The sequence below is a fragment of the Ursus arctos genome, unplaced genomic scaffold (assembly GCF_023065955.2).
Source record: "Ursus arctos isolate Adak ecotype North America unplaced genomic scaffold, UrsArc2.0 scaffold_29, whole genome shotgun sequence".
Lineage (NCBI taxonomy): Eukaryota > Metazoa > Chordata > Mammalia > Carnivora > Ursidae > Ursus > Ursus arctos.
Genome location: NW_026622974.1, coordinates 20,926,939 through 20,941,046, shown reverse-complemented (window position 1 = coordinate 20,941,046; position 14,108 = coordinate 20,926,939). Strand labels below are relative to the sequence as shown.

Sequence of the window (14,108 nt, the reverse complement as noted above, 5' to 3'; positions counted from 1 at the left end):
ATTTGTTCTAAATATAAAATGGACTAGGATAAAAATTTCAAAAAGGGAATATGGATTAAAAATGTAGATTAAAATGTATGCATGTATGTGTGTACATGTGCATGTGTGCACTTACATGTTCATATAGTCACACAGGTGAATGCAAAGGATAATGATAGAATATAAAGGTACATATATAATATAAAATAGGTGCTAAAATAGGGCTCCTGAAGCAGATGGGACATCTGTAGAGGAGATTGTATTTAAGGTCTAGAACTAAAAGAAATAAATTATGTGACCAAGGCTCCAGGATTTGTTAGTGGAAAGGAAAGTAAACATCATGAGGAAGGAATATGGGGTTCCACAGGGAAAATTATGTATCTAGATTGGTGAAACAATTAACTTTTGTTGCCCCCCAAGAAAACCATAGTAAAGATTATGTGATTGGCTATACATCAAGGAAATAGAAGGTTACCTTTAATGGAACATAAATGTTTTTGAACCTTTCTTTTCTTTTTTTCTTTTTCTTTCTTTCTTTTTTTTGGGGGGGCAGGGGAGAGATTTTCTGAACTATGAAGAGCAGAAGGAAGGAAGGAAGGAAGGAAGGAAGGAAGGAAGGAAGGAAGGAAGGAAGGAAGAAGGGGGAGGAGAGAAGGAAGGAAGGGGAGGAGGGAAGGAAGGAAGGGGAGGAGGGAAGGAGGGGAGGGAGTAGGGAAGGAAGGGAGGGGGGAGGAAGGGAGGGAGGGAGGGAGGAAAAAGAAAAGAACAAGAAAGGATCTGTGAAACCCTAAAAGAATATTTCTCTCCAAAAAGGAGAATTTATCTCAAGGCTAGAAATGAGTACCAGTGCCTGGATTCATCCATGGATCTCCTGATTGTAAAGAGCTATATGTAAACCAGAAGGACCTAAGTATGAAGACGTCTGCTATGAGAATCTTCTAAATGCATGGCTCTCTAAGGAGGTAGAACAGTTCCCTAGCTACTTCATAGGAAAAGTGGTTATCAGTGAAGTCAGCAGCGCAACGGGCAGTGGAAAGCTGAGAAGCAGACTGGGTTGACAGTGGTATTGGCATGCACAGTAGAAAGTTTAACATGGATAGGGTCAAAAAGACATGAAGGTATGGGCAGTGAAGTTGACACAGTGTTCTGGGAAGAGTAGCAGCTGTTGTAGTACAGCCAGCATGAAAGGTTAGTGCTGCAGTTCAGGCCCTGGAGAATTTGACTTTATGAAATGATCACAGTGTAAGAAGTAGCAGCATGAACAGCACCATGGATTTACATGATCCCACGTATACCAGTGGATAGCAGATAATAGGAGGACACAGCATTTTTGAAGGTAAGCAGATGAGGCTTTACCTTAATTTCTGACCTAAAGGTTTACCTGACAACTCTGTCTCTCTGAAGCATCTCAATCTCACTTTTTTTTTGAACTTCAAGTAAAGAGATTTAAGTTAATCGTAGTCTTCAGCATAATAACATATCATCATTGATTCATACAAGGCCTCTTACATCTTTTATACTTGGTTGATTGTTTATTTTCTTTCATTCCCATTCCCTACTTCCAGTCTCCTGATTTTCACGCTTGAGTGTTTGATACTTCTGAATATTGGTAACTCTTACAAATTCCTTGATGATCTCTTTCTCCTCTCATCTCTTGCTACTCTCATTATTTACTTTGAGCTCTAGTCATGAAGAACCACTTGCAGTTGCCTGAGAACAGCATGTTTCTTCTCAGTTCAAGAGTAGTAGAATAGCACAAAATCTGCACTTTATGAATGGAAAAAACGAAATTGGTACTAAATTAGTTAAATAAAATATATTTTTAAAAAATATACGAGAATCAGATTCATTAACATGATACTTTTGATGACCAAGGTTTCTGAAGAAGGACGGATAATTTGGACAGGAATTGGCTTCTTGTTTATAATGTCCTTAGATTATTGGTAGTATGGGAACAGTGGTGGCAGACTAGGGTGGTAGACTAGAATGACCTCTTACATTAGCAGTTGTCTCCTTTCTGTAGGCACTTCATTTGGAATATCATGGGGGAAATATGGAAATAAATGTATATTTATTATGTCTGATTATTTCTTTAGGATAAATTCCTAGAAATAGAATTTTATGTCAATGGATACAGCATATTTATTTTAATTTTCAAATATGAGTTTGGTGGTAACTCTTTTTGTTATACATTTTGAGGCTTTTGCATCCAAATTCTGATAACTAGCATACATTTTCTAAAGATCAAGACTTACATATCATGAGAATCATCTCTTTCATAGGGATTAGAATTCTTCATCCATGTAAATAAATAAGCCCAGCATCTTTTAGTTAGTTTCACCAAATATTTTGTTCTATTCAGCTATTCTTATTTTCATTCAATTTTGGCAATCTATATTTTGACATAAACTTTTTAGCATATTTGCACTGAGGAATATGTAGTGTAGTTAGCTTCCATTTGTCCTCATATTCCCTTTTGCATTTTTATTTTTGTGTATTTGTGTTCTTTCCCTTGATTTCTTAATTACACATTCCAGAAAAATATCTATCTCATGATCTTTTTAAATAAATGACTCTGGCCTTATTAATTGTAGTACTTTCCTTTTGATGTGAAATGTACTCAGTGTAATTTTGTACTAAGTCTTCATTTAAAATAAAATTATTGGGTACTGTACATGTCCTGAAAAAAAACTAAAAAAAAAAAAATCAGTTTTTGCTTAATATTGTAAGGTCACAGGGAATGTCTAAGTAAGCCAATGTAGTTTATTTTATCAAGGTTGAAATATGAATGAAGAAAGGGTAAAAAAAACTAAATACAATATAATTTACAGAATTTTTTAAATTGCCAAATATTATGTTCCAGTGTTCACACAGACCAGTTCATAAAATGTGTCTTTGCCCTTATCAAACTGTTAAAATATTCTGATTCACTGTGTCTTAAGTGTTCATTTTTTATATATTCTTTTTCTTCCACTTTTTGCTATATATTCTCAAATATGAATTGTATACCACTTTTGACATTTTTGGGGAAGAGTAAGGTAACAATTCTGACTTTATTTTTTATATTGAACATATCTATATTTCTATCTACTTTTATTTCAAACATTCTTTTCTTAACTCAATTGGATCCATTTTAATTTTTGTTAGCCACTAAGTCACCTCCCTATTTATATACTATCTCACCATAGTATCTTCTATATTGTATTTCATAAAAAGTCTTATCTGTTTAACTTATTGAGCTGAACTGTTGATGCTATTTGAATTTCCTTTCTTCTTTTATGTATTTTCCCTTATCTTTAGCATCTTTCATCTTTACTTGCACTTTTGTCATAGAATTTCTCAAAGCATCCATATTATTCTAGAGTTTGCTTTTATTTATTTTTCTTTGTTTTTGTTTTCTCTTGTTTTAATTCTTAAGTGGCAAGAATACTAGTCAAGCCTTTTCTTTCCCTGGCTACAGGCTGAGTTGTTAGGGTATCATTAGGGTGAGATTCAAAAGCTCCTCTTAGATTTCAAACTATGAGTTGGAGTGGAGGGATGGAGGCTTAATAGCCTGTAACTCAACAGGAAAATTTTCTCATTATGGGTTTCCTCTGCCTTTGGGTTAAACTTCCCCAGGCCAAGTATTTTAGATGGTCTTTTGGGGCTTCCTTCTTAGTATACTGTGAGAGTGCTAACAGTTTGGCACATTTTTTTTCATAATTAATAAGTTCTCCTTTGTTTAGAAACATCTTTCTAAAGAGTTGCTGCTCCCTAATCTTCATTCAGCAACCTGTTGATCTGATCTCATGAAGGACTGAATATTAGTTCTTCATTTTATTTATACCTCTGATCCTTCTCTTTGGAAATCATACTTCAGAATAATATAAGTCCAAATACCACACCTGTCCTTAGCCAGTCTTAGACAGTTTGATTCATTCCCTCTCAAACGAGAATTCAGACACGATAAGTACAACGCACCAAAATTTGAGGATATTTTGTTGCTTTCTTATTCTTGCTACTCCTTATCCCCAGTAAGAAAGGGTGGGAATGATACCTTTCACAACAAAGTGGTACTTGGAGTAATTTCTGGGTTTCTATGTGGATCCTCAGAATGAGGGAAATAAGGTAAACATGTCCTAACAGGTTTTATTAATGGAGTACCAGGTATGATACATTTAAAATTAAGACCATACTTAATTTTAATAACAGCTCTAAAGTTAGTGATATGACCAAAGTAAATCTCTTAACTTCTCTGAGTTTGCTCCTTCATTTAATATAGTGGTAATAATGTGTATCACACAGGGTTTATAAGGATTGAATGAGAAAATAAGAAAATAGTGTTAAAACAGCCCAGTGGCTGGCACATAGTAGGTGCTAAAAAAATGGATAGTATTCCTGACATAAATGAAGGAATGGTTTAATTTTACAAGGTGAAAATGCCAGGCTGTTCCTTGAACAGCAGGAAAAGAGAATTACTAAAGTATTTTACTGATGATATTTCAGTTAAACTGTGTCAACATGGCCTTTGATTCCTTCTTTTATGAAATTATCCTGTGTTCTTATTAAGATATTTGAAATAATTAATACATGATACAATTCACTTTGTTATTAAATCAGCTTCTAACAACTTAGTCTTAAGAACTATTTTGGGGGCTCCTGGGTGGCTCAGTTGGTTAAGTGCTGACTCTTGATTTCGGCTCAGGTCATGATCTCAGGGTCATAAGGTCTAGCCCTGTGCTGGGCTCTGTGCTGGGTATGGAGCCTACTTAAGATTCTCTTTCTCTCTCCCTCTCCCTCTCTCCCCCACCCCACACACTAAAAAGAAGGGGAAAAAGTATTCTTTTGGTCTTAAAATCTCTAGTATCTACTTTAGAGAAACACATTGTCCTTTAATTTGGTGCTCCATTCACTTTTAATAGAAAGTTTACTAACCGTGATTTAAAGTACAGGAATATTTCTTACAAATTAATGAGAGTGAGGGCAAAGGAAGACAGTAAACCATGTATTCTTAGCATCTTATTGATTGCAGCTAATGAATTGCAGTAAACCGGAATCCAGATTTGTTTTGTGTGTGTCTCAACCTATGTATAGAGATGCTATCAGCTAGGAATGCCTCGGGCACTCACCAGGGCTGATATTGCTCATGGCAGCCTCCATATACGTTTCCCCCACAGGAGCCCACGTTGTGGCCTCTGTGGTTCGTACACTTGCAGGATGCACTTAGCATCAACCATCAGGGATCTTTGAAAAATAAGGTTTATTACTCAAGTCCTGGGGGGTAAAGGGCATACCCACAGGCTGGCAGCCAATTGCTAGCAGAGAGAGAGAAAGGCAAACTGGGTGGACCTAGGGTTCTGCCTTTATTGGGGTCAAGAGTGGGGTGCCTAGAGTTTCACAGATTCACTCTTTATTGGTGTATTTAGAATGAAAGAGTGGGAATTAGGGAGCGGGAAAGGAAGTGGCCGGTTATTTAGTTACACAGGGATTTGTATAAAGGGAACTTCATGGGTTAGGGAAGGCCTGTCTTCTTATCTCGTGTAGCTAGTAGCTGTGTCATACTAGCTGGCAATATGTTTATTCAAGATGGATGTCTGAAATTGATGCCTTGGCAATCAAAAGCTTAATGTCAGGCATTGCCATTACAATCAAAAAAAGCTTATTCCTCGGCACTTATATTACAAGACTGCTTTATTTAGGAAAAAAAAAAAGTAAGGATGACAATAAATAAAACCATATAAGTAGCCTAACTGTGACCATACCATTACTGTTCACTGTAACTCTTTATACTACGTCCCAAATTTATGTATGTCATTAAATCCTTGTAGCACATCATCAGTATATAATGGCTTTACTAAGCATTAGAAATCTCACTTGTCACCTTTTTTTTTCACATTTTAATAGTTTTCTTATTTATTCCAATAGTTTTCTAAAACCTCTATTTTATTGTTAAATATTCAGTTAGGCTAAAGTTGATTTTACTGTTAAATTCTCAAAAGATAATATTGACTATTAAATGAATGTAGTTTACTCTGATTCTCACTAAATAGATCATTTTTTTCTCCTTTGCTAAGAACACAAGCATGCATAGACAAAATTAATGATTAAAAAAGTCAGGTAATAATATATGTTGTATGTAATTTAAACAAAGCATTATTATTTTTGTCAGATTGTTAATAGGCTTTTGTAAAAATATTTAAATTGTAACTTTTCTTATTTACATGGATGTATTTACAGTTCTTTCATAGGATTTACTGGAAAAAACTGTGAGAAAGTAATTGACCACTGTAGACTGCTCAGCATCAGCTGTCTGAATGAAGGATGGTGTTTCAATATAAGTGGAAGATTCAGAGTAAGTAATTTAATACATGGCAGAGTAATTTAGCACTTGAAAATACAATAGCTTCAGGCAGTCTGTATTTCAAATGCTTTTATTAATCTAAACCAGAGAATTATATCTTTATATGTATATTTAAACACGACATATAAAGTTTAGTAATAGAGATTTTTAACTTATAAGAATTATGTTGGGAGGTCATTAACAAGAGTTCTAGGCAGTGTGTTTATTATAAAATAAGTATATAGCTAATTGAGTAGTGGCAATATATCTCTGTATATGTAAAACCACAGTTACTCATGCCTTAAGCTCTTAAACTAGATGGAGAATAAAATTAGTGTGGTAGTTAGGATTTACAGGTAAGCTTTTTATTGGTGGATAGTTTTTGAAATGACTGTACAAGTGCACGATGGGTGTGGGACACACGGTCAGGCATATCCTACAACTCAGCATTTCCACTTTCATATATGTCTATTGGAAAGATTACAAGGCATGCACTTAAAGAGACATACACAAGAATTTTCACACCAAATCTGAAACAAACAAAAGCCTGTGGATAGGAGAGTGGATAAATTCACCATGGCATAGTATGGGATTATAATGAGTTGTTAAAATAAGCAAACAAGTGCTACATGTATTAATACTTTTAAATATCAAAACATAATGTTGGATTTTAAAATCTTATTGAAGACTGACATAGACAGATAGTCTAATAATGATTAATTAAATTTTTACACACAAGAAAGTCCATATTTTCTATGATTGATAAATATATAGCTAAGGTGTAAACACATATATTAGAAATATACACACTGGCTTTACTAGAAGAGCCCTCTATAAAGAGACAGATGGGGAAAAGATCAGTGAGAGTACAAAAGGAACTTCTAATCTATTTATGATGCTTTATTTCTTAAAACTATTTTGGCAAATAATGACAGTAGGATTATGGCATTCGTTTTATTGTTTTCTCTAAATACAAAATATTTTAATAAAATATTTTTAAAGTAATGAAAAGTCAATTTATGGAATGAATCATGGACAAATTTATGTGTATACTTCTGGAAACAAACGCTAAAATATAATAATGTTGCTATGCAAGAACATATAGGATAAGAACATAACATTTATTTTGCAGCTATAAAATGTTGATATTGTAGTGTGTCGTTTATGGTCATTACTTCATTTGATCTTCACATAAATACCATTCCATTTTATAGAAAATTAAAACGTCTATTGAGCTTTTAATATTTTCCCGAATTCATACATATTGGTAGGGATGGATGAAGCTAGATTTAAACTTATTCCAAGCAACTCTAGAACTCATACTTTTAGGTACTATACATATCTACTTTCAGTATAAACAATGTACTAGCATCTCTTTTTCCTTTAAAACATATTTACCCTTTCCTTAATAGGAGATTTTCTAATTGAAATGTCTTTCCTGCTTTGGTTTGAATTTCTTCTATATTATACTATTTATGTTTTGGGTTTTGGTTTTCTGTTTTGTCTTGGGATAGTCTCTGTGAATTTATCTCTGACTTTTATTTTTAAATTTCTCTTCCTCCACCATCATTTCTTCCTGGAAAATCTCCCCTAGTCTAGTATTTCAACAATTATCTGTGTGTTACTGACTCTAAACCCAGTGTTAATTTCTTTTTTAAGGAACTAGACTAGACTTATCATCACCTTGCCAAATCTGCTTTTTCTGTAATTCTACTTCAAGTTTAATGACTTCCACTAGATAAAATATTAGCAAGAAGGAAATGTTATTGTGCTTCTCAATGGGTTAGAATTTAGGTGATGATGAAGATAATGTGCATTACAATGTTTTTAATACTATAATATTTTTTCAAAAATATGCTTTTCTCTGCTGATTAATAATCCTAGTTATGGCTATATAGAGGTTCTGACATAGTTTATATTTCAATTAGTTTAATTTAAATTTTAATGTATATATACAAATATATTCAGATTGTGTAATGTTATGAACGGTGGGCATTAACATTATTTTTCATGATACTTAAGTTCAATTTGATATATTGAAGAAAATAAAATATATACTATATTCAAATAATTTTTACCATGTAACTGTAAAATGAATTTTTGGAATTTTGGCATTTTTAACAAACATTTGTTTTTCTACTCTGATGTTTGCATTTTTAACTTTTGAATATATCAGCCAATTTCAAAGAGACTATATGATGAACTATAATATTTTAGGAAGAGATTTGAACAATCCTCCTATTTGGAGAAAACAAATACATTTATATTTGGAGGGAAAGAAAAGAAAGCAGGCATAAAGCAAGCAAAATGATACATTTAAATTCAACTATATCCAGGATCACAGTAAATATAAATTGATTACACACTTCGGCTAATAGGCAGAGATTATTAATGGTACATGAAGTAAAACTCAAATGTATAAAAGATACTCATTTTATATGAAAAAATAGAGATATATTGAAAGTGAAATAATGAGATATATATATATATATATATATATATATAAATTAAGCAAAATAAAATAATAAGAGAGATATAAAAATTAGGCAAAATAAATACTGGTGTAGTTTTATTAATAAGGTAGATTTCAATATCAGAAACTATCAAAGATGAAGGACTTTATTTCATAAAAATAAGTGGGCCAACTAATCATACTTTATTACACATTTGATAAGAGATTCAAAATATATGAACCGGAAACTGACATAATTCAAAAGAGGAATAAGTAAAACTATAATTATAGTTGAGATATGAATACTTCCTTTCAGTAATTGGTAGAATAAGTAGACAGAAAATCAGTAAGGACATACAAAATGTGAATGGTACTATCAATCCACTTACCTAAATGACTACAAAATGGCACACACAACAGTTGCAGATCATTCTTCTCAGCAACACACGTACCTTATTCAGAGGCCTTTTTCATTATGGGGGAGGAGACGGCTTTAGCTGGGGAATTTCCCGTGTGCCTCTAGGGATACCTCTTTTTAGAGGGGGCCTTGACTGAGCCACATTTCTCCACATTGACTTAAAACTTTTCCACTCCTAGCCCTCTTTCTATACCTCCCACCAAGTCCATAAAGAGTCAAGAGCCATTTTTTCAGGGCTCCTTAGCATTGAGAGGTTTCCCTCATCTGTGCTGCTTTCAATTCATATCATTTAAGGCAATGTGGACATACCATTTTATACTTCTGCATTAAAACACAAAAGTATACACATTTAATGCAACAGTATTTTCACATGTATTCGGGGAAACTAGGACCACCAGTTGGCAATTTAGAGTATATACCTACAGTTTTTTCATCTGTAATAATTCAATATCTAGAAATACCTGAAGTAAGAAAGCAGGATCATATTAAACAGGTGTAGAAAATATTCACTTTGTTGTTGTTTATTTTAGAATAAAAATAATCAAATTAAGCAACAAGAGTAGCTTAAATATTATAATGTGTCCCTATAATATAATATGCATCCACTTTAGACTATGTTTTTAAAGTGTATTGTGATATTTGGAAAATACTCAGATCAAAATCTCTGATGAAAAATGGCTATATTATTCTAACTGTAACTTGGGTTTAGATGTGTATATATAAGGTATTTATCATCTTGTAATAAAATAAAATATATACTTCCTGTGTTATGGGAAAGGTCAACAGGCATGGCAGCACTACTCCCATAGAGATTATCCATTGGGTTTCACCTCCCGGAGCGTTCAACATCATGAAAGATCATATATTTAGAGGCCAGGCTTTTCCAGGCAGTAAGAAGTGCAGAGGGTGGAGGGAGCCAGTTAGATGGCAGAAGGTGATGCGGTTTCTGATTTATCCATCCCCATAATCACTCAGGGCTTTGCCATTTTTTAACAAAGTAAATTTTCACTATATATTTGAATTGACTTAATGGAAAGAGTAAAGTATCTGAGGCCTGGGATCTATGTAGTCTGGGGACAAGTTAATAACATGCAGGGACAGGGAAGCAGGGAGCCACAGAGAATCATGGGGAAGAATGGCTTAGGGAATCACAGAGAGGATCTGACTTAAAATCCAGATCTAACTTAACACCAAGGTAACCCGAGCTGTGTTGGCCAGTGGAGCCTGGGTGATATTTGTATTGTACAGATATGCATAATATGGGCTAAAAGGAAATAAGCCAACAATGGGGCAGTGGTTTACTACTGTTAATGGAATTAGACTAAACTTATAATCCAAAAAAAATGATTTATTTCTTCTGAATATACATTTAATTGAAGTATTATGAAGGAAAAGAATATTCCATTATTACTTTAGGATTAGGAAGTTTATATTAAATGCAACAGGCTGGACAATATTAGGTGTAAAAAAAATGTAGGTCAGAACCTTATTAATTCTAAGCCATGCTCTTCATCATGAGTTAAATTTCCCTTTTTTCAATTCATTTTCTCTATAATTAAAGTGGCAGGAGGATGCTGAACTTTCTCATTGAAATTGTGAATGAGGAATTTCTAATCAAACACTTTCACAATGTCAATATTAATCTCAAAATTAATAATATAAGTAGCCCCCATGATCAAACAATTGTTACTTCCCAAATGAGAGTCAGATTTCTAATAACCACCAAAAATAAATCACTGAAAAAAAGTAAGAACTCAAACTCATAGTGAAAAAGGGGAAAAACTGTTCTATTGTCATTTTCATGTTTATAAAAATGAATAAATTACAGCCACTAAATTAAAAAAATATGGTTGATATTATGCACACAATAAATTAAAATTATAGACACTGTGCAATTAAATGATATTTACATTGCCTCATAACAATGATTCAGGATTTCTTTTCCTTAGAGTTCAATGATTTTCTAATAAATTTAATTTCATTTTTAATAGATATTATACATAGTTAGAGCCACAATTTTTGGTCTGTGCCTATCCTAATATTTTATAACTTCCTGATGTTATGACAGAATTGTTGACTGCTGCTTTTTATACCATCAAAGAAAATACCTTGAGAGCTTTATACATAGCCCCTTTGGTTCTCTTCTTTTATAACTGGTTCAGGGATGCAGATATAAGAAAGCAGTTTATGTTTTATCTCATCTTTTTAAGTTTCCTATAAGGTTTCACTGGGGAACCAACAAAAAAACAAAATTTAAAACTCATCTAGTTTAACTTTACCATCTGTTTCATTCCTCTTTTCTATTTCCATCCTCTAGTTAAATCTTTTTTTTTACAATAATTTTCAGCAAGCGTGACTTATGCAAACTCACACTGAACACTGAAAGAAGTAAAGCTCAAATTAGAATTCCATATGAATACAATTTGCATATGGGGTAGGAGTAAGAGTTTTAAAATTTTAGTTGCAACAACAGAAAATCTAAACAGAATATTTCTCTCTCCCTCTCAATCTCTCTCTCTCAGTCTCTCCCTCTTTCTTTCTTTCTCTTTCTCTCTGTTTCACACACACACATGCACACAAGAATTTGAAGGCTCACAAAATTAGACTTTTCAGGGGCTAGATCATGTAAGCATTAAACCAGAGGCTCAATGTTCATATTCCTTCTAGCTCACATTAAAATAGCAACAGTGCCCTCAAAGTTCCTAGAAAAAACAAGGTGTACTCTGTTCTGTGTGATTTTGACCCAAATTTCTGGTTTGTGGGGTTCTCCATTCTGTTTAGGTATTTTCTCAAATGTTTACCTTTTCAGTGAGTTCTTCTATAGACACCCAATTGAAAATGTTAAATACTCACTTCTGGCTTATACATGTCATCTCCTTTTAGTTTCTTCTTAAAACTATTGCCATATACTGTTTCCCAGATAACAGTATAGTTCTTCACATTTCTTTTTCATTGTCTATGAGTGTATATTAGGCTGAAATTTAAGCTCTACATAGGTAGATGTCTTTGTTTCTTTGTACGTACTACCCTTCTTCCAGAGAAGGCAGCAAAATTTCAGCAAAGGCATGCCATGCCAAGTGTAGCAGATGGGAACCTCTCTGGAAGGATGCTTCTATGTAGGAAGAGCACAGACTCCATAAAATGACCAATAGGAGACCTCTCTCTTAGTAATGGGGTAGTCAAAGCTAGCTTGACATGGAATTTGGGGAGAGGTACATTTGGTGAAGGTGGAAGAATTATATAATATACAAAATACCCCTCAATGTTTTTTGTTTTTGTTTTTTTTTCTGTAAAAAAATTGTAAAGGTCAACATATCAAAGAAAGGGACATTGGATAAGCCAAATATGTTATGGACACTCAAAATATTAGTTTGAACACATATGCAAAATGAAAAAAATCTAATATTTACACTATGATCTGCTGCAAAAGCCGAAGTTGAACAGAAAAGCTGAAGCAATTTCCTACTGACCCATAACTATCCTAAGCTGCTGAAGGTACCTTGTATTTGTACCCTCAACCAATATGTTCATTCTTTATCAATCCTCAGAGACATTTCTTGAGGTTTAAAGAATGGATGGATAGTGCCATAGTTTATGGTGAGAGATATAGACATCTCTGGAAAAGAATAGGTAAGGTCAGATACAAAAGATCCCTGGAGCAACCGAGTGTAATTTTTGTCCCCTGGGGGATACTTGTCAGTGTCTAGAGACATTTGTGTTGTCACAAATAGAGACTGACTCTTCTGGTGTCTGGTGAATAGCAGCCAGGTTTGCTGCTAAGCATCCTGCCATGTACATGACAACCCCCCACAACAAAGAAATACCAGGTCCAAATATCTATACTGTTGTGGTTGAGAAAACCCGACTTAGGAATTTAGGCTGTTTAAGTTGGAAAATAGTAAAACCTGTGCACAGAAAGAAATATAGTCTTCATGAAAGTTAAAGAACCTCAGACTTAAAGAAGAGAAGCTTTTGTCTCAAACTGGCAGACCCCTAGCATAAGATTGCATTCCAAACTGAGAAACCTTTTTTTCTGGTTTATGTGGGCCCCACAACTGAGTTAGGTACATAGAGTTGGTTAAGTCAAATTGCTTTCTTATTCTTTTCTTCCTTTGTTGGGAATAGAGTAGTTACTCAGTTCAGAAAAAGGTATATAGGCTGGTTGGTCACAAACTCTGCTTCTCAATCCTTCCCTCTGAAATACTAACTTAGATTAAATTTGTTTGAATTTTTTTTAAGATTTTATTTATTTATTTGAAAGAGAGAGAGAGCGAAAGAGAGCATGACCTGGGGGAGAGGCAGAAGGAAAGGGAGAAACAGACTCCCCGCTGAGCAGGGAGCCTGATGCGGGGCCCCATCCCAGGACCCTGATATCATGACCATGAGCTGAAGGCAGATGCTTAACTGACTGAGCCACCCAGGCACCCCAAATTTGTTTGAATTTTTCCTCTTATTTATATTATTGAACATTTAGTTGAAAAATTTGGAGGTTAAGTAGCATGAAATGTGTGATGAGAAGGAGTTCTCTCTACTTTGTTTTTAAGGAGAGGGGGAGGCAGGAGCAGGATTCCAGATTTATTAAACATAAAATGGCTAAATTAAAGAGTCATTGAACTGTTTGAAGTACCTTTAGGAAGGCTGTATAATCAGGGTCCACTTCAATAATCTTCTGATCCATGTCTTATACCTCAGCAATTGTTATTCCTTTGCTCTCCTCTCTCTTTCATAGACAAGTTTCTCAATGGCTTTCTCTATCTACTTCATTAAGGGTGTAATTTATCCTGCTTCTGTTCAGATTTTTGGTAGGGAAGTTGACTGTTGCCTAAAATAATGTTTGAAAGAGAATAATGTCCTCACAGTAGCTTTAAACTTTTAAGTCTTTTTCCTGTGCATATGTTACTTCTTTATTTTAGTTCTTCAATATATTTTAATCATTTGAA

At 33.8% G+C, this 14,108-nt stretch overlaps 1 protein-coding gene across 1 annotated transcript in view; it reads left to right on the top strand.

Moving 5' to 3' along the window:
* EYS (eyes shut homolog) overlaps positions 1–14,108 on the top strand; it is a 1,472,707-nt gene that overhangs the window by 91,486 nt on the left and 1,367,113 nt on the right. Inside the window, 1 exon segment of the mRNA XM_044387239.3 lies at positions 6,196–6,310. Coding sequence (XP_044243174.2) covers positions 6,196–6,310 — 115 coding nt within the window.